Here is a 20,984-nt window from a genome sequence, read left to right on the forward strand (position 1 = left end):
TTGCTCACGCAGTCTCTCAGAGTGATGAATCTCAGCCTCTCTGTAATGCCATTTTAAAACCCAGTCATGTTACTAACCTGTTGCAATTTAACCTAAATAGTTCAGAGATGTTCCTCCAGGTATTTATATTTTTTAGCATTACACAACTTTTTCAGAGTTTGGTTGTCCCTGTCACAACTTTTTTAAAACATCTTGCTGGCATCAAATGTAAACTGATTATATATTTTTCATTAAACAAATTAATTTTTCAGTATCATTTGATTAAAATAAGGTTGCAAACCATCAAATTCTGTTTTATAAACATTTTACACAGCATCCTAAAATTTGGGGATTTTAGATTGTTAGCCCTTGGTGTGTGTTTCATGGCTTTCGGGACATTTTGGTGTAGAATAAAGGGCATTGTGGACCATACGTGACCCTCCAATTTTGACACCTCCCTTAGGTTAGCAATTTATGCAACTTCCTCAAAGTTCTGCATTTCGACTCAACTGAGTGGAAATGAATCAAACTGAATGCCAATTTTGATTGACACGGGCACAGCTGAGTCTTCTCTCGTGGGATTCCTATTATTTAAGCGTAGGTGGTGATTGGTGTGTTGCAGAATTACAGGTTTTTTGCACCAAAAAGAAAGACATCAAAGGGAATGGGTCAGAAAATATGTTGTTTTCTTAATTATTCTTTCAACATCTCTGTGATAAACTTGATATCTAACATTTATAAACATAACTTGTGTTCAAAAATTTAGATCAAAGAATGCCTAAATTAAGGAAAACCAAGAAAATAAAGCCTCATCACAAAGTGTCAGTTTAAGTTTCAAAGAAGATTAACATTTAGGCTAGAATTAACTTTGACCCCTGTGTTGACCTTTGATCTGCAAACTTCAGAGATTAGAGAATTCATCATGGTCTGCAGGATACCTTCATTCATATAGATTCTTCTTTGCATGATGAATGACTTGTGTGTAAAAAAAAGAATCCCTGGGGTGTTCTGTTTATTTATATATTTTATTAATCTCCTGATTTTTACAGTTGACATGTCTCCCCACGCATCTTTCTAGATGTGCACAATGTGTAGTTTGTATAACATTAACAAGACTGAAACAAAGTGTCCTGGTTCTTTCAGCAACATGCGTGAGACGGTTATACAGACAAGAGGTTGTGTGTTACAGCTGAAGCATGTATGGAAGATTTTTCATGTTCATTCAACAGATTGAGTACAGAGGATTTAGGGTTGTTGTTGTTGTTGTTGTTGTTGTTAGGAGTTATTTTCCAGGAATGCTTTGCAGCATCGTACACACTGTTGGTATACCTTCTCAAAGTCTTCATCACCCCCCTAAAAAACACAAGAAGGAAGTAAAATCAGCTGGTTTAGTTTGAAAAAACAGGAAAAAATATCAGTTTTTAACTTAGCTTTTTCATTGTTTTTGTCCATCTACTGAGTACTGAGTTATTAAGCTGTTAAGTTGGAAGGTTATTACATGTGTCAAGTGATGACAAAAATAAAAATGTCTCAGTTAAGAAAGGGATTTGAAGAATCAGTCACGCTTTGAGTTTGTAATTTTAAACGATCCAAACAGACCAGTAAACTTGTCTCCATTCGTTGACAGTTACTGTCTTGCGCCTCACTGTTCACTTTGCTGGCATGCTATGTGGTTTCTGGCAGCAGGAGGGGGGAGGGGGGCACGTTCCAGTATTGTCATGTGTCCAAACCCCACTGTCAATAAAGAACTGTTCATTCACCCTTTTTTTTTTTGGCAACAAGAGAATAAGAAAGAACACTCATACTGATACTTGCTCAAAAGGATGCGTTCAAAGCCAAAAATCTGAGAAGTTCTAAACTGAACAAAAACAACAACACTTTTTCATGAGATGAAATGAAAGATCAAAACTTTTTCTGTGTCAACAAAAGACTTGTTTACCTTAAATGTCTCAGATATTCTAACTTTCTGACATGAGTCTGGTTCTGCCTGAGGTTTCTGCCTGTTAAAAGGATTAATGGATTAAGGTTGGGTCAGACTGAGTCTTATCCTGTCTTGAAGTTGGGTCTCTGTTCATAATTTGACATAGAGTGGTCTAGACCTTCTATGTTTGTAAAAGCGTCTTGAGATAACGTTTGTTGTGATTTGGCGCTATACAAATAAAGATTGATTGATTGATTGATATTTCTTTGATTTTTGTGTCACTAACACCTTTGCTTTGCCAAAATGACAGATGTGGTACAGTAAGGTGCTGCTCAAACAGCATGTTTCACGCACAGGTGCCATTAAAAGTGATGGGTTTTTTTTACACAGTACTGTAAGGTAATGTGGAGTAGACATACTGATTGCAGGAATGTTCATTATAGCTGTAGTTGTCTGTACATTAAACATACATATCACTGCCATAAGTTGCCTTTAAAGAATTTGCCGCTTCTCTCACATCCCCAGAGAACATATGTAACCTTGTCAACAAAGGATCTTCACATCTAGTGCAATGACGCCTGGGTGGTGTTTTAATGTCAACATCGTAAACAAGAGTGTCCCTTGATGGAGTTTCAATTACAGGAAATACAGTAATGTCACGAGATCATGACGGCCCATTGTCTTTTATTAATCCATCTTCATCCTCTTGAGTTGCACCATGATAATACACCTGAATGTTTGAAGTTCTCTTAAGTTTTTATACATTGCTCTGGATCGACATCAAACACAGCATGTTGGGATTCCTGCCAAAATCTATCAACTTTGATCAGCCACGGAAGACAAAGGCACTAACAATAGCGCTGACTGTCATTTCACTCAATCTGCAGTCATATTTTGATGTTCTTGCAAAAGACAGCTTTTGGTAATGAAACACACTTTGATTTGTGGCTCTTGTTGATACTCCTGAACTCTGTAGTGTTATTGCACACCTCTTCAAAAGTTGTTACATAGTTCAAATTAACTGGCCTTTCTTTTGACGAGGCCAACACACATGTTAAAACCATTCTATTAAACCCACATTTTAATACGCCACACCCATCAGATGGATATTTTCTGAAAAATAAGCGTTTTTTTTTCCCATAGAAAAAAATATATTTTACTGAAACTGATAAAATACTAAATAAGAAAACAGTTTTCAGTGAGATATAACATACTTCCGCACGTCTCATGTAAGAAAACTGACAACTTCTCATCACTAATCAAAAATGTAAAACCTTTTCCAACCTTTACTCCCTCAACTTTCCCACTCCTACTTTTCTAACTCATAACCTTCAAGATGATAAAGCAAGCCAAGAAAACACATGTCAAAATAATTTGGCAGTGACTTTAGACTGCTCAGAAAGCACGAAAGGAATAAAACGGATGGGCGAGCCATGGAGCGTGAAAAGCCTTCTTTTATAGAGATGTCCAAGTAATCAAATAAGAGTTTAGTAAAAGTTATTTAGTGTGATTTTTACTGGGCTGGAAGGGTTGCACACGATTTTATGGTCACCCACTGTGCTGCTGTGCAACTATTGTACTCCAGTCTGTTTTGTTTTGGTGCTGTTTATATCATGAAACGTGCCGGGGCATGATCCAGTCACTCCCCGTAGAGAGTAAATTCACCCCAGACTGACGGGGAGAACTGAAACAAGCTGCATGCTTAGAAGTTCTGTGACAATTTCAGCACTTCCACACAGGTTTTTTTTGGTGACTTGTTAAAAAACAAAAAAATTTGTTGTAAATCCATCTTTACTAATGAGTTTTACACAGTTATCCTTGTGCTGAATCCATTTGTCTTTAAGAACATTAAACTTTAATAGTGACATAAACAGCTGTTATTTCGGACCTATATTTATCTTTATTTTATGACTTACTACGACAAGAGCTTTCACAGTAATATTTAATATACAAGCCAACTATGGGGATTAACGCAGATCAAACGTTGAGGAATCACTTTAATTATTCTTGAAGATAAAACAAAATGTAACTTTAATACTTACGTAATACGGGTCTTTGATGATCCTCTGCTTTTCGGGGTCATAAGTACCGAGAAGCTCAATCTTTGCTTGGTTGTTTTTCGCCAGTTTAGCTCTCCTCTCCAACTCGCTGTGAAGATGAGAGAAGAACATGTAACCCAAGGGGAGCAGAAAAAAAAAAGAGGGAAACACTTCAAAGGTTTTAACACATGACCCCTGGACTTGAACGAAAATCTGCTGTCTTCAGATTGAAATGTTAAACTCCCTGTTTTGTCTGAAATTGATATATGAGGGGGAATACTTTATCATATCAAGAAAACTTCGAATAAAGGATGGATTGTAAAAAAAAAAAAAAGACTGGGACAGCAACATCAATGTCATTAATAACCACAAAGCCATATCAAACGGTATCTAAATTATGTTTCTTAAGTACAAACGTTAAAACTAAATCTTGATATGAATAAGTTGGGTGTTGTTAAAAGAAAACTCCACACCGACCTGGGACTTTTGTCTAAGACAGGGCCTCATTTTCTCAGTCTAGTCAGATTAAAATTTGCGAAGGAAAAAAAAAATGTTGGAGAGAAAGGGGAGGAAAAAGTGCCCAAAGAGCAAAGACGAGGCATCCAAAGAACTCAGTAAGCTGCTTACAGATCAGATCTGCCACAGGCATGTGATCTCAAAATGATCCCTAAACGTTCAAAGTATCAAAAAATATCCCTCCCCCTGACCTTTGGAAGAAGCTTAAGCAAGGATATTGCTCATTAAGGGGAGGCCTTCGCCTACACGTTAGTCATAGCTCAATGTTACCACCATGTTCATGTTCATGTGCATGTGCATGTGAAGGAGTAGCACAGATACATATCCAGACAACTAGCATTACATCCTAGTTTGACCTCCTTCAAGGCTAAGGTTGATTTATGGTCCCAGGCAAATATTAACACTTCTGAAGGGACACTTAACACACTCTTTTACTCACTGTGTGACCAACTGCTGCTATGCATGTTTGCAGAAACAATAAAAAACGTGCCTGAAATAATTTTACCTCAAATTGCTGTCGTCCATGCAGAGAATGTACTCAAAGCTCAGGAAGTCGTCCTTCGTCACCTGGAGGTGAGAACAAAACAAAACATTACTTTTGGCTCTGCGTTGAAACACAGTGTGTCCTGCTGAGTCTCCCCACAGTCCTTCAGAGAGCATACTCAATCATTACAAAGCAGTAAACACAGTCTGCTCTTTAAACCGCACGTTTTCAAGCTATAACCAAGATTTGTCATAAAATCAAACCCTGTTTTCCTAAAGCAGTTATGGTCTGCATTTTTTCCCAAGACACTGTTATCACATGTAATTATCCTTCTTCATAGTTTTCAATGTTTTTGGCAGGGTTTGCAGTTCCCATGCTGGACTCCAATTCTCTCTTTGCGTGCCGAGGGATTAACAATACGATGCCCACAGGTAACTCAAGGTAAAGGTTTTTAATGGTCACACTGACAACAGTTTACTGTGCTCTCTTAGGATATTTATCAAAGCTGTAATTACATTTTTCCAGGAAAGCTTTTGACCTTTTTTTTTTTTTAAACACAAGTATTTCCTCAAAAGTGGATGATTGTTCAGTTTGTACATACAAGAATGCACTCGTACTGTCCTGCAGATTGTTCCACACTATTTCGCTGATCCACAGGTGGTGATGATGTGCCAAGAAAAGCAGCTGCCAAAAAAAAATGACTGCGGCAAATGTTTAATGAGGAAGGAGGAAGCAAACAGATGACAATTTGTCACCTCTTGAAACAACTTTCATTTTCCCACAAGAAAACTTCTTTGAAGCAGTTTACTTTTTGTTCCTGACACCTTTTTTTTTATGAATTGATTGTGTATTACTGTTTAATTGATGGGCTGCAGCCATATTTTGCGTAACAGTGTCAACCAAGAGCTGAACAGTTATAATGTACCCAGAAAACTTGGTTGTGAAAGGGATTTCGAGCTGCACGTCTGTAACCATGCATAAGGCTGTTGTGCAAAATCCTCACTGAGCTCGATGATGATTTAATGGAATAAGGAGGAGCAATAAAAAAGCAGCATCCAGAACGGATTCAAAGCGTTGTCAGAGTCAACATACAGGAATGCCATGGAGACGGCGAGGGCAGCGGGAGACGATGGTAAGATGAGAGAAAACAGGGCGCGAATAAATCTCCTGCTATGCACAGATGTCAAGAAATAGACACTCAATCCAACAGACAGCTGTGGTCATTCAAATAACAACAGAAGGATAAACAGATGTTTATCACAACTGTTTTGAAGCTTAGTTTATATCCCTAGAGTGTTTGGTTGTAGCTTTAAGGGCCTGATCTCTTTATTTTCGAAATGACGAACCTCACATCCTTTCATTCACACAGAATCATAATCTGATGTGCCAAAACTAGATTGTCAAAAGCCTTTTCATTAAGTGTACAAACAAGGCTTTATAGCAGAATGACATCTCAATCAAACTTTAAAAACAACTGAGTATTTTTGGTGGATCCTCGATCTATCTTCTGTTTTTAGCTGTGGCTCTTTTATAAAAGAGCGTGTGACCCCACGTGTCTGTGTTTCGTATCTGTCATGAGTTGATCTTTAGTTTGGGATTGTTCCTTGTGTTTCATATAGGGGTGTACCGATACAACGATAAGTTCGTATCATGATTCGTGGTTTCCGATTCGATTAAAGGACTATATTGGTGCATTTAGAACGATACGATCCGGAACGATTCAGTGACTTGAAATTGATTCAGTAACTTTTTAAGCCATAAATTCAACCAGTGTGACTGTGAAATAAATACCTTGATACTGGACAGTCCTAGATTCCTGTTGTTTCTTGTAAGGGAATCAGGTATAAATTAACTATGGAATTAATTAGTTAGAACATCTCCATCTTTGCAAAAGTCAAAGTGTTTCCAAATGCTGGACCGCAATGGTGGCTTGATCATTTCTCGCTTCTCCTCTACCATCCGCCATGCTATGTTTTGTTGTCTGCTGGCGAGTGGTGATGACGTCACGTTTAACGTCTTTATCATTAAAAGTGCAAAAAAAACACATCCATATAAAGTCTGCCAAGCTTAAATCCAATGTGTTATTTCCTAGTATCGATACAAGCAATTTATTACCTTTTAAAACGATGTTAGATTGATACATGTCGCCTGGAAGGCCAACTTGCCGAGCACAGATCGATGTAATCGGATCATAGGAATATAAATCGATACATTGATGTAGTAGATGAATCGTTACAGCCCTAGTTTCATACCTTGTTTCCTCCCTGTCTGTTTTCTTTATTAGTTATAATTTATACTATCTCTAGTTCCATCCTCGCCTCCTCCACTTCCGTCGATCACTTGCGCCTTACTCCCTGCGACCATGTGATGCAAGGAAATGAAACGAGAGGAGAGAGGAAATGAGGAGATTTGTTTTAAAGCTGGGGTTGGTAATCAGATTTAGATACACTTTTTGTCATACTGGTTAAAATGATCTTTATGTCCTGATGGCAATCGATACATGATGTGTTCCTCAAAAAGAGTGAAAAAAAACTGCTATCTACAGCCGGAGTAAACCTGGGAAAACACTAACCAATCACCGTGTTTTGGCTCCCCAAATTTTAAACCAATCAAATCCCGTCCTGCCGTTCTGCCCTCCTCCTGCGCGTACATTTCCCCGGCGTGCACTCCTCCGATTCCCCGTCTCCTGCCTCTACTTCCCCTGACTCTATTTACTGCCCCTCTCACTCGTCCTCGGGCCTGTCGTTCATCAGGAAATTCGAGTAATCGATTACAAGGATTACGGTTAATTCCCATCCCTACCCCCTACTGGCAGCAGAAACAGGAAATACTTATAGCTCCTTCATACAGTGATCAATCTGTTTGAAGTTACATACACATGATCAGGGTCCATCCCTCAACACACCTATGGGTTCATTTATCCACTACAGCCATAGCACCACCCACAGGAAATACGTTGTACTGACATTTACATACAATACCCGATCTCTTCCAAATTTGACATGTTTCATCATGGACCCAGCCTGAACTCATCTATATACACATGTTTGTCTTCTGTATAGCACCACCTATTGGACACAAGCGGTATTTACTCTCAGAACATGTTTTTAACATGCTTGTGATCCCAACTCTTTCTATAATGATCTGTGATGAACAATCCTTCACAAAATAATTAAAGACACAGCAGCACCTACTGGTGACAGGCAGTACTGCAATGTACACTATGCTGATAACTGCACAGGTAAGCTCACAGTTTCAGCCTAGGCAGCAAAGCAACACCTGCAGCACATCAAGCTGTGGCTTACATCAGGCGGTGGTTTACATCAGGCGGTAGTGCACATCAGGCGTTCGTGCACATCAGGCGGTGCTTGAACGACGGCCCACACATATCCACTTGTGGTTTTAATTATTAATATTTTTTTACTTAAAGGCCCTGTGAGGAGTTTTGAACTGGCTGAGAAACAGACTGAAAATGATACTGATACCTCTTTATGACCTTTAATAACAAACAAGACCATCAGCAGCAACACTGACACCTTCTCTGTTGTCATTGTTAATGCCTGAAACTGCCCTGGGGGGGTAGGTGCCAGACCAGATGATGGACATCTTGCTTCAGAAACACCCTTTATTTGACTGTTTTCATGGTACATAATCTCATTCCCTGATAAAGTTGACTGTTGAAGACAACAGGATGAGGCTTTTGTTGAAAACACTACTTTTGCATGTAAAGGACAAGAAATAAGAGGTATCACTTTGTCCACAAGGGGGCGCCAGAAATGATACAAAACAAAAGTTCCTCACAGCAGCTTTAATCAATTGATTAATATGTCTACTTATTTTCACATCAGTTGTCATATGTCTGGTTATCGTATGCCTTCTATAACACGTCATTTTGTAAAATGTGTATGTGTTTAATCTGTATATGTTTTTTTTTTTGCATGATGTCAAATGCTTTATTGCACATTTTTCGCTTTTGTTGCTTAGTTTATTTTTACCTCCTGATATATATATATATTTTTTTTCTTGTTATTCCTTTAAAAAACAACAACACTTGCCTGAATTGTTTATGTCGATCTATTGATGAAGGCTTGTGTAATAAATGACTGCAACTAACACAGGAGCAATGATATAAATCCTGTAAATCAAAGACATAATATGTCGCTTTTTATTCATTGTAGTATGCTTTAAACCAATATTAAAAATGTTTATGATGCCAATAAATTCTTGTGTATTTATGTTAAAATTCAAACAGTTTAAATAAATGTACTATTATTATCAATAATAACATATTACTGTATAAGTGTGTATATAAATATATGGCCCTTGCATCAAAGCGACCCTAGGCTGTCTCTGGTTTATGTCCTAGTTTAATCATTGGCAACACTTCATCTAAATGTTGACTCAATGATAACGTTTTGATGAGAATGAACTCAAAATGTGAGCTATCTTAAATCTAACGTCTGCTTGGCATTTTCTGATAAGACATTAAACACTCCACATAATTTATCATGGATTACTTTGAAGCATGTTTGCTGTATTAAACAAACACGTTTGTGTATGTGGAGACACAGCGGTCTCCCATTTGGCCAGTCTGCTTGGATGCTGGCAGCGGCAGAAGTTCAGCGAAGTTCACAACTCAAGAGTGAGGAAACAGAGGAAAAAATAGAGGGTGGGAGCAGAAGCAAGTGATAGAAACTAAAAGGGTGATAAAGGGAAAGTACTTGGATTTGCTGGGTTTAAGCCAAGGTTTTCAGCCTTCACATCCCTGCTTTGAGGAGATTAGACGGGGGTCTGACTGAACGGGTTGCGGAGACGAACCAACTAGACAGCAGATCTGAAGCATAGGGTGAAACCCCCCCCAAGTGTTTTCAGGGAAACATGAAAAGAGTGTTTTGAGGGCACAGGGGAGTGGGAGTTACACTGAGGATAAGCCAGTACAGCGTAAGGTCTGAAGGCCCTACATGGACAAACATCTTGGTATGATTTCAAGCCTGTTTCACGATTTGAAACACATGCTGGGAGGTGATACAATGATTCAGTGGCTCTATCAATATTTCTCACACACCACTGTTGGTGTTATTTTGCACAGCAGTAGAGACAAAGAAGGTGGTCATCACTTTCATCTGTATCACGCCATGTCACCTTATCGTGTGACTGTCACTTCTGCATCACGTCCTAACTACCATGTATAATTATTAGAAAATATTAATACCTCTAACTGTATTTTTACTTGATTTAATTCATTTAGTTTTATTTTATTTCTTCTTTATTTGTAATCTATTTTTGTCTACTCTGCTTCTTCTTGAACTACAACTTGCTATGTCTGTGTTGCTGCAACAAAATATCCACCCAGGATCAATGAAATATTATCGTATCTTATCTTAAAAATATATGTATATATATAAAAAAGGAGGAATACTTTTGTCAAGCATTTATGGCTGTTACTCTGTCACTAGGTCAGCTGCAGGTAGCATTTAAAGCAACATGTAAACATGAGTTTGTCTGATTGGAGTCATTCAGCTTTAAAAAGTCTGCTATTTTGTCCTCAGAAGCAATACAGGCTGATGATCTTTCTTCACTGTATCTGTTGTTTACGCAAAATAACAGCTGCAACTGTTTTATTAACAGATGTAGCTTTGTGTCTCATTATTGTGCCATATTTTTGAAGTAAATTTAAAAAGTGTCCAAAGGTGTCTCAATGATCTTTATGTCCTGATGGCAATCAATACAGAATGTGTTCTTTTATTTCATGTTTGTTTGTGTTTTTAACTTCCACTATGATAATGTTTTGGTGTTTTCTTACGGCTGAGTGAGACATGAGTTGAGGTAGTGCAAAACACAAACGATGTGCTGAGGACCGGTTTTGAATCAAACGATAATATAGTCGCTAATCAGCGGCGCTCGTGCATGTGAGCGGGGGCGTCATTTTGGAGGAGCTCCGAGGGGAGGGTTAGACGGACTCCTGAGGAAATGCCACATTCAAATTCATGCTACTTTTCCGTGACTACCAACCCTAGCTTTAAAGTGAGAATGGATTTTGATGCTCCTCGAGGCCAACGAGGTGCATCTTCCCTCTTTGTTGACACTGTATTTACTTCTTACTTTCTTTGTACAGACAGCATTTTTATTTTTATTTAGAATTTGAGGATTTGTGTTTAGGTTTATATTGCCCTTACTGTCTTGTTGTGTCCTTACTGTCTTGTTGTGTCCTCACTGTCTGTTAAGTACCAGTGTTCTATTCACCACGTCAAATTCCTTGTGTGTGCGAGCTCACTTGGCAATAAAGCTTTCTTGAATCTTGAATCTATTTGTACATGCAAGCATAGTGTGTCGCAAACAATGTAGCGCTGCTTCCTTTAAACTGTTAAACTTAGAGCTGACTTTGAAAGTGTGAGGTGGATAATGTAAACAACGGCTCTTTCCACTTCTGTGCAATGAATCCTGTTGTCCCAAGCAGTGAAAGGAATTAAAATGAATGATAAAGCCATCTTCTTCCTGATGGCCTGTTTTTCTTTGTATGTCACGTGCATGCATCTGTGCAGTCCGTTTACAAGACAAGGGTCTAAATCAAAGGTCTGGTTTGTAATGTTTTTTATGTGACTGAGGGGAAATCAAGCAGGTTATAGCTCACTCTTTAAGAAAAAACTGAACTCTGAAAGTTAAGTACACTCTTCTAACTCCTTAATGATTCTTCTATCCTGACCAGATGCTGTTTAAATAAACTGAATCACTTAAAACCTCTTTAAAAGTGAAAAGATTTGGACAGATAGTCATATGGTAAGTGCCTGTGTGTCTCATCTTACAAACATCACACTGATGCACACAAACATCAACGAGCTGAGAGGAGCCACGGGACAGCCGGTTGTACCTGTCGGGCCCTGTGGCTTGTCTCAATCCTATGCTTCCTTAGACAGGCCAGACCGCGTTCGTCCGGTGAGCTGCCTATATTCCAGTCAGATGTGGCACCACTGTCTATGACCCACTGCAACAACAGAGAACAAAAAAAAACGCTAGCAATCACTAAAAGGTGTAGAGGTGGGTGGTTCATACCTGCCTGGCCACATGACTCATGGGCACGTCATGCTTCTTCATGCAGGCTTGACCCCGGTGGTCCGGAGAGCTTCCTATCTCATAGGTTGAGGTGGCGGCACTGTCTATCCTCCACTATGGCAGAGCAGAGCAGGGGGAACACAACAACACAGCAAACATGATTCAATCAATGTGGTAGGTCGTTGAGCATCTGTAGGGTGATGTTGTACACTTACAGAGAGAATTAGAAGGAGACTTTGAGGCTGCAGCTGGGTCATTAGAGTGTACGCCTAGAGGCATTAATATCCCAACAAACTAAATTGCAACAAAAAAAACTACTTTGTACATTTTTTAAGTTTCTGTTTACAATTATCCTTGCATATTGAACTGATGGAGCAAAAATGTTAAGTTAAGTCAATAAAGTCATGTCATGCACTCTTAAATTCCCCATAAATCTATGAGTTCTGGATCTGGCCACTCTTGTTTTTTGGGTCTTTCTTTCTTAGATTTGGAGTTTCAGAGAACACTTTTCACAGCTCTTGGTAATCCACGTGTAGTTTTCAAAACAGTGTGACCATGTCTAGTGTGTTTCAGTAGATGATGTTCTTGTAGATGCACCAAACACATCTATATGTTAGTCTGCACATCATTGCACAGACTGGTACAGCCGCTGGCAGACCTCAACGCACATAACTCAAGTATGTACTCATTTGTATCCAACAACAGTTACTAAAACTAATAAAGAACTTTGGAACAATGAGATGAGATTCCACTGGGTTGAATCGACATCATTCCCATGTGCTTAGTGCATGCACTATAAATGCTAACATCAACTGTTCACATTTTGAGTGGTCAGAATTTGTTTGGTTGTCTTTTTTTGCTTTTGTTGTGTGATTTTTTTTTTTATGCCAGGTGATTAGAATCCCTGGTGATTAATGACACCAAAACAATGACTCTGTGTCTCAGAGGCCTCTTCAATATAATGATAGTGAGTATGAACTAGCGGTGTAAGGGTACACCAAAGTCTAAGTTCGCTACGTTTTTAAAGTCACAGTTCGGATCATTTTCATTTCTACGGAAGAGGATGCGAGTCACTGGAGAAGAATGAGAAATTAAGGTCAAACATTTTTTTATAATGATTATTCTGAAGTTAAAGTCAGAATTCTGAGATTGAAGTCAGAATTCTGAGATTGAAGTCAGAATTCTGAGAAAAAAATCTGAATTCTGAGAAAAAAGTCAGAACTCTGAGATTAAAGTCCGAATTCTGAGATTGAAGTCAGAATTCTGATATTGAAGTCAGAATTCTGAAATTGAAGTCAGAACTCTGAGGTTAAAGTCAGAATTCTGAGATTAAAGTAAGAATTCTGAAAAAAAAGGCAGAACTCTGAGATTAAATTCAGAATTCTGATATTGAAGTCAGATTTCGGATATTGAAGTCAGAATTCTGAAATTGAAGTCAGAATTCTGAGATTGAAGTCAGAATTCTGAGAAAAAAGTCAGAACTCTGAGATTAAATTCAGAATTCTGATATTGAAGTCAGAATTCTGAGAAAAAAGTCAGAAATCTGAGAAAAAAAGTCAGAATTCTGAGATTGAAGTCAGAATTCTGAGATTAAATTCAGAATTCTGAGATTAATGTCAGAACTCTGAGATTGAAGTCAGAATTCTGAGATTAATTTCAGTACTCTGAGATTGAAGTCAGAATTCTGAGAAAAAAGTCAGAACTCTGAGATTGAAGTCAGAATTCTGAGATTAAATTCAGAATTCTGAGATTAATGTCAGAACTCTGAGATTGAAGTCAGAATTCTGAGATTGAAGTCAGAACTCTGAGATTGAAGTCAGAATTCTGAGATTAAATTCAGAATTCTGAGATTAAATTCAGAATTCTGAGATTAATGTCAGAACTCTGAGATTGAAGTCAGAATTCTGAGATTAAAGTCAGAATTCTGAGATTAAATTCAGAATTCTGAGATTAAAGTCAGAATTCTGAGATTTAAGTCAGAATTCTGAGATTAATTTCAGTACTCTGAGATTGAAGTCAGAATTCTGAGAAAAAAGTCAGAACTCTGAGATTGAAGTCAGAATTCTGAGATTAAATTCAGAATTCTGATATTGAACTCAGAATTCTGAAATTGAAGTCAGAACTCTGAGGTTAAAGTCAGAATTCTGAGATTAAAGTAAGAATTCTGAGAAAAAGGCAGAACTCTGAGATTGAAGTCAGAATTCTGAGATTAAATTCAGAATTCTGAGATTAAATTCAGAATTCTGAGATTAATGTCAGAACTCTGAGATTGAAGTCAGAATTCTGAGATTAAAGTCAGAATTCTGAGATTAAATTCAGAATTCTGAGATTAATGTCAGAACTCTGAGATTGAAGTCAGAATTCTGAGATTAAAGTCAGAATTCTGATATTGAAGTCAGAATTCTGATATTAAAGTTAGAATTTCTGAGACTAAAGTCAGAACTCTGACTTTAGTCTCAGAAATACTGACTTTTTTCTCAGAATTCTGACTGGGTCAATTTGCTTGGACTGCTACCCCCGAGACCCGACCCCGGATAAGCTGAAGAAAATGGATGGATGGATAGCCAATTATAAAATAAGGCAAATAAATGTCAGTAAAATTACATAAGCTAGAATTATTCTGGGCCAACAAAAGGCATGTTATAAACACTGTTTTTGTATGACTAAAGAATAAATTGATGATTGCGTCACCTTATCAACAACACCACCATCAGTTGCCATCTTCCTGAAGACAGCCTCAGCGATGGGGGATCTGCAGATATTCCCTGATTAAACCCAAAAACAAATGACACATTTTAATGACACTTAAACACACTAAAAATTACAATTTAAAATATCAAAGTAAAGTTACACAGCTGAATTACAAAGTTGGACTGTTGAGCTTTTCTTCACGGGGGAAAACTTTTATTCAAATTGCTTCAGCACAAGTTGAGCAAAGTAAAAATTAATCAACAGAAAAGTAACCATCATGTAGATTTCTCAATAACGAATACTGTAAATATTCTGGGAACATAAAACAAAAAAAATCGTAAGAAGCCAATAATTTAAAAGGTCCGAATGTAAATTATTTAGTACATTTAAAAAACTAATAGTTATAGATGCTGAAATGCTACATTATAGGTTTAGGTTTACACCCACCATGCTACCTTATTAATTCATAGAGAACCTAATTTCAGACAACACGCAGCTTCAGAGCTGGATTTTGACCCTTTCATTGATTACTTCCCGGTGTTCCGCTTTAGAAAGTTACCGTTATCTGGCGACTATTAGCTGAGGGCGTCAGGTGCTTCCGTAGTTTCCTTACAACGTTATCTTTGCTAAGTTGGTCATTAGGTAAATATTTGGCGGGTAAACCTGGTCATTATCATTTAAAATTAAACTAAGAAGCATTCGCGAGGACTCTTTCCGTGTTTAAACAGCTCTTTAAACTACGACAACCACAAATACAAAGGGTTGAAAGGCAACAGTTAACACGGTCACTCGTGAGGACGAAACACCAGGATGCTTGTCAGTAGACCTCTTGGCAAATATTAACCACTGTAACGTTACTCAGCGTTCAAACAGAAAACCGAATAACGTTTGCCTGGCTTTACATTAACTAAAGCATGAGAATCGAGATACTCTGATCTGACTCTGATACAATAAAGATCATACACTGGTATGACTCGTCACACTTTTATATTCCAGAAGCAATTTCGCTAGCAGAAACATTTCCGCAGTCGCTCTTTGGGCGAATCTGTACAAATTGCAAATATACTTTGAATTGGTAGATTTTTTTGTCTGCTATGTTTGTGTTACATTGCCACAACTCTATGATGCTTGAATGAGCTACTTAGGGACTAATGGACGTCTCTTACCCAAGCACACGAACAAAACCGACTTCGACCCGGATCCCGCCATGTTGTTGTGAAGGGTCTTGTCTGACGTCATAGGTAGTGGCTATTACATGCCTGAACAAATATTTCGAATACTATTTTTTTTTTAACTTTGGAAAATGTATTAGAATGTGATTGACTTTATTGAAACGTATTGTTTTTATTCTGTGTGTGCGAAAGTAATTTAATTTAGCTTAGAAAATGTGATTATTGTTCGCATGATAAGGTGCTTCAATAGGCCTGTAAAACTCTTGCTGTTTAAGAGGTTTTTACTAGTGCTGGAAGATTCCACATTTTTATGATTCGATACGATACCGATTACTTTTTTGGCAATTTATTCGATACTGGATACCGATACTTCCAGTGATTTTTTTAAAAATATAAAATGCAACCCTTGAAAGACAAGTCCCATGACAAATACTGTTAATTTAAAAACTTTAATACGCAAATCCTTTGCTGGTCTTTTTTAAACAATTAAATAAATTTAGAAAAATACATAAATAATAAATAATCAACATCCTCTATTTAAATTCTCTGAGTGGAAAGCTTAAAATTAAATTATTAAAATTAAATTACTTAAATTATTATTTTTGTTTGCTACTGTAACTCCATGAATTTCCCCATTGTGGGACGAATAAAGGAGTATCTTATCTTATCTTATCTTATCTTATCTTATCTTATCTTATCTTATCTTATCTTAAAACAGCCTCTTCACCATGACTACTGTTAAAATGACACTGTGATCATGATGTCTCTGAATTTGTCGGTACAAAACTTTAGAGTAAGTTACCCTAAAAGAATCAGAAGTGACATGTGCTTTTATTTTGCATTTATTAATTAGTATCGATATTTTTTTAGAGTAATCGATACTTCAATGAGTAGCGTGTAAATATCGATATCAGTACGACAGAATCGATACGCCCACCTCTAGTTTTTACTTTGTAGCTCGCTACAGTGCTAAGGACGTAAGTTTGAATGGAAAGTAACAAAAATATAAGTAAAAAAAGGTACAGTACTGAAAATGTCTTTACCTTGATTATTTTGTCACCTGTAAGTACTATTTATCTTGTTACAAGTTACACTTCGAAACTAATAATCATTGCAAAACTACATTTGGTTAAAAAAAATCCTGCAATTTTTCAATTTCTACACTCAACAGGTTGAAAATAATCACACGAGATATAGGAAAGAAGTTCTCAGTTAGGTAATTTTCAACATTCATTCATAATACGTATGCAGGAAGTGCTTTGCTGTGATATAATGTATGCAAGCCATGAAGAAATCCCTCACTCAGACATAAAGATGTTTATGAAAACGGATTACAGGGTGTTGTAAAGCATTCTTTCTGCTCTAATGCTGAAGCGTCTGCTTCAAATTTATATACAAGTCCAAATTGATAAAAAAGGAAGCTTAAAATGTTTTTGTGTGGTGTTGATGTAGTTTAACCCTCCAATAGAGAAAGGGCAATTCCACTCTGGTCTGATGTAGCCACTGTAACTAGCTTCTTTATTTATTTATTTTCAGCAAGCTTTAACAAGTCAAACAGCATGCACCGCCCTAAAAATAAATAATAAAAAGAGCTTATTCTGTCAGCATCCAGAGTGAGAATTTATCTTGACTTATTATGTCCTCATCAAACACTGGTCTCAGTCTTTGGTCTCCCAATAAAGGCATTCTTCATACTTAAGTGAATCTGTAGTTTCGACCTAACATTGATAACATTTGATGACTCATCTTCTATTCACTCAGTTTTAAGCTAGCATGACCTTTTGGTCAATCATCAATCAATCTTTATTTATATAGCACCAAATCACAACAAATGTTATCTGAAGATTCTCTACAAACAGAGGAGGTCTAGACCATACTCTATGTTATATTATTAACAAAGACCCAACATCAAGACAGGATGAGATCCAGTCCCATCTTACAGATAGAATTCGGTCTGATCTCATCTTAATCCACCATGAGCAGAGCAGTTTTCAGCATTTAGCAAGTCACAGCGGCAAGGACAAACTTCCTTTCAGTTCCCCCGGCAGTCGAAGACTAGCAACATAACTAAGAGCTGGTCCAAGCCTGAGCCAGCCATAACCATACGCTTGATCAAAACTAAAAGAAATGACATTGTTCTTTCAACAACAGGGTTTCAGCTTCCCACCCTGACTGTGACATCAGGAAAAAATGTCTGCCATGTTCACATTGTGAATGGTTAATGATGCTGAATATCTAATCAGTTGCTAAATCTAACTTTTTTTAAGGAACCCAAAAAGTTGCAGTTTCTTCGCAACTGCAGTGCAGGCAGAAAGGCAAAAAAATAAGACAAGAGATGAGGACCCGGGAGAGAAAAAGCCACAGTATTTCACAAGACTTAACATTCATTCCTCATTCCATAGATTGAAAAAGATCTTGAAACACATAACAATTTTCTCTGTAGCTGTATCCCTTTTCCTTGCATCCGTCCTGTAACTAATTTACCCATTATCCTTGTTTCTTTGTTTTTCGTTTGTTTTGTTTTGTAATTTTTCTTTTTTTATGGGATTATCCATCTTTAAAATGACAGCAAACAGCAAAAGCACATTAACTAAACTTCACAAAAGGAAAACTAAAATAAAAAAACATTTAAGATTATAAGCTTAGGAGTATGAGCGTCATAGTATCTGAGCTGCTATGGAAGAACAGATAAAACATCTGTTTTTGTAACGCACTCTTTTTGTGACATATTGTCTCTTAATTGATCAAAACTGAAGAAGTTAAGATGGCCTTTAAGGAAGGTCTGAGGACATTTGTGTATTTATGATTTATGCAAACAGTACAATGGCGATATACATTTTGCAGAAGGAAACACAAGAACATCTCCACCTTAAATCATCCTCTCGCATGCGATCTCTGTCCACGCATGTGAAAGGAAATGTGGGATTAATTTTTTTCTTTTTAAACTAGTAAAATGAAAGATTTCAGAAGTTAAATTTTACTGGGGGAACTACAAGGAGAAATAAGAACGACTTAGAGAGTAATCTCTGAGCGGTTCTGTTTCCCCCATGACCATTATATAACTGATTGTTTTCTGCGAAGTCTTGGATCAATTTGTGGATTCTTACATTGTTTATGAAAGAGTTGTCTACCACTGCCTGGGTGAACATGGATCTGCTGTTCAGAAGAGAAGGTTGTATGTAAGGTAGTATGTAATAGAATATTATTTCAAACAGGTGGTTATACCCATTGCAATGTCAAAACTGCATAGAATAACCAAAAAGTAGCTTAAAAGAGGAGTAAGGACACTCCATTAATTCAGAAAATGAACGTAAATACACCCTTTTGGAAAATAAAGCATTGTGAAACATTTTTTGTCTAAAGAGCATTTTTCAGTGTTCTTTTTTTATGGCTGTCTGAACTTAATCTTAGCAGAATTTTCCTTAATCAAACCAGCAAATTGCAGCTTTTCACCAATTTCACTAACTTACTCTTATCTTCAGAACCTCACAGGCCAAAAGCACAATACCCAGATAAATATTGTATTTTCCTTCACATGAAACAAACTGAAATATTTCACTCAGTGTACATATATACAGTTTCCTAAAAACCTCGTCGTTTTCCAGGGGTTTACAATTATGATCAAAATCTACCATTTATACACAGTCAGTTTAAACCAAACTTATATTTAAATTCTCCTCACTTTTGGGGGAAAAAACCTGGGGGCACGCTGTGTCTTAGATTATACCCACTGTTGTATACACTGCGCTGCTTAAACTACCATAATGTCCTAGAAAGGAACATTTACCCTAAAAAAGCTGCCTTAGCAAATTGGCTGTTTGCGTGGTTATCCCTGCCACCAATTAAAGCTAGTTGGCTTTGGGTTCAAATCCTAGCTAAGGCCTTTCTATCTGAAGATAGATGTACAGGTGTTCACCTGAACTTTTAAACTACCACAGTGTCTAGAGAAGTATATAAATCTAAACTGGAGCACCGTGTAGTGGTTGTGTTGTAACCACAACACCATACTTACAGGTTCAAATCCCATCTGGGCCTTTCTGTGGCGAGATGAAATGAACTAAAAGCTAAATTGTGCTTTTTTTTAACTTGAGTTATGTACTGGCAAGTAAATAAACCCCAAAAGGTAAGCACTAGATGGCTGTGGGTTCAAATCCCAGCCTTTGCCGAGTGTTTTAGCTTCCTTCCACTGGACTTTGTACCATGCTTTCATTACCCCATTGTATTGGACAGTAAATGAACCTAGAACAAAAGCCCTGCAATGCAGCACATTGGTGGGTGGTAGGATTGCTGCCTCACAGAAAGCTCTTTCTGGGTTCAATTTCTTTGTGGGGGTTTAAATTTTGTGGCTGTCTCCCTCTGGGTTTGGACCACACTTTTAAATGTTCAGAACAAACTAGAAAGTTAATAAACCATAACAAGCAAGCCTTGCAAGACATCAAATTAGTGTGGTGGCCTTCTGTTGTGGAGACAATGTTTTCAGGCTTTCCCCCACCGGAGGGTGGAACATGATTCTGAACTTCATGTTTGATGTTGAAAGTAAATAAGCAAAAACAAGTAAAACACTAGGACAAACAGTAGGACATAGACTTTTGCACTGCTTTACAGCAAACTTTACCACAACAACTTATTAAACAAAGCAAATGCACACAGTATCCACTTCCAGGTTGGCCTCAGCACTATTTGCACAAGATTAGTATTACCTGGGGATCTCTGGTCATTTGTGAATGAGCCCCTGACATCAGAGTTTGGTGTAACACATTTACAGATGATTAGCAAAGTCTGGAATGTACACAAATTTACTGACATCTCTGACAGAAAATGCAGAGATGCTGCATGAAATCCACTTTGTCTCTGGGGGCAGTGTCACACTGTACAGTGTGCAGTCTGCTGGGCATCTATAAAATAAGAAGGTGTCTACATCAGGTAGACATCCACAAAGAACGTGTGTTGAAAACAACATTAAGTTCTTAATTGTATGTCATCTAAAATGTATAAGCTAGCACACAATAAAACAGTTTGTATTGAGCCCAAGCCTATGCTTTTCCCCCTTTATTTCCAATAGTAGGAGATATCAAACCAACTATGTGTATCTTTTTTTTGAGTACACTTTTCTTGATCTGTGAGAAACATAA

General features: G+C 37.4%; 1 protein-coding gene across 2 annotated transcripts; it reads right to left on the reverse strand.

Moving 5' to 3' along the window:
- Positions 1-985: 985 nt before the first annotated feature.
- acp1 (acid phosphatase 1) lies at positions 986-15,962 on the reverse strand. Of its 2 annotated transcripts, none has more exons than XM_034700034.1 (6): positions 15,847-15,962; positions 14,681-14,754; positions 11,808-11,921; positions 4,961-5,022; positions 3,943-4,048; positions 986-1,332 (listed from the first exon to the last, which is right to left on the reverse strand). In XM_034700034.1, the coding sequence occupies exons 1-6, from the start codon at positions 15,917-15,919 to the stop codon at positions 1,255-1,257; spliced, it is 507 nt and encodes a 168-aa protein (XP_034555925.1). In that variant the 5' UTR covers positions 15,920-15,962; the 3' UTR covers positions 986-1,254. The 2 variants fall into 2 exon arrangements, with proteins under 2 accessions (XP_034555925.1, XP_034555924.1); XM_034700033.1 differs by lacking the exon at positions 11,808-11,921 and adding an exon at positions 11,990-12,103 and having other exon boundaries at positions 15,847-15,961.
- Between the last annotated feature and the right edge of the window lie 5,022 nt (positions 15,963-20,984).

Source organism: Notolabrus celidotus, chromosome 13, assembly GCF_009762535.1.
Source record: "Notolabrus celidotus isolate fNotCel1 chromosome 13, fNotCel1.pri, whole genome shotgun sequence".
In the NCBI taxonomy this organism is placed as follows: Eukaryota; Metazoa; Chordata; class Actinopteri; order Labriformes; family Labridae; genus Notolabrus; species Notolabrus celidotus.

Bases quoted from the DNA above. Each gene is read 5' to 3' on its own strand.
- acp1 (XM_034700034.1), bottom strand. From the start codon at position 15,919: ATGACGTCAGACAAGACCCTTCACAACAACATGGCGGGATCCGGGTCG. The intron at 11,922-14,680 runs GTGACGCAATCA...CTGTTGTTGCAG, and splicing joins ATGGTGGTGTTGTTGATAAG to TGGGTCATAGACAGTGGTGC. The intron at 1,333-3,942 runs GTAAGTATTAAA...TGTGTTTTTTAG, and splicing joins TCATCAAAGACCCGTATTAC to GGGGGTGATGAAGACTTTGA.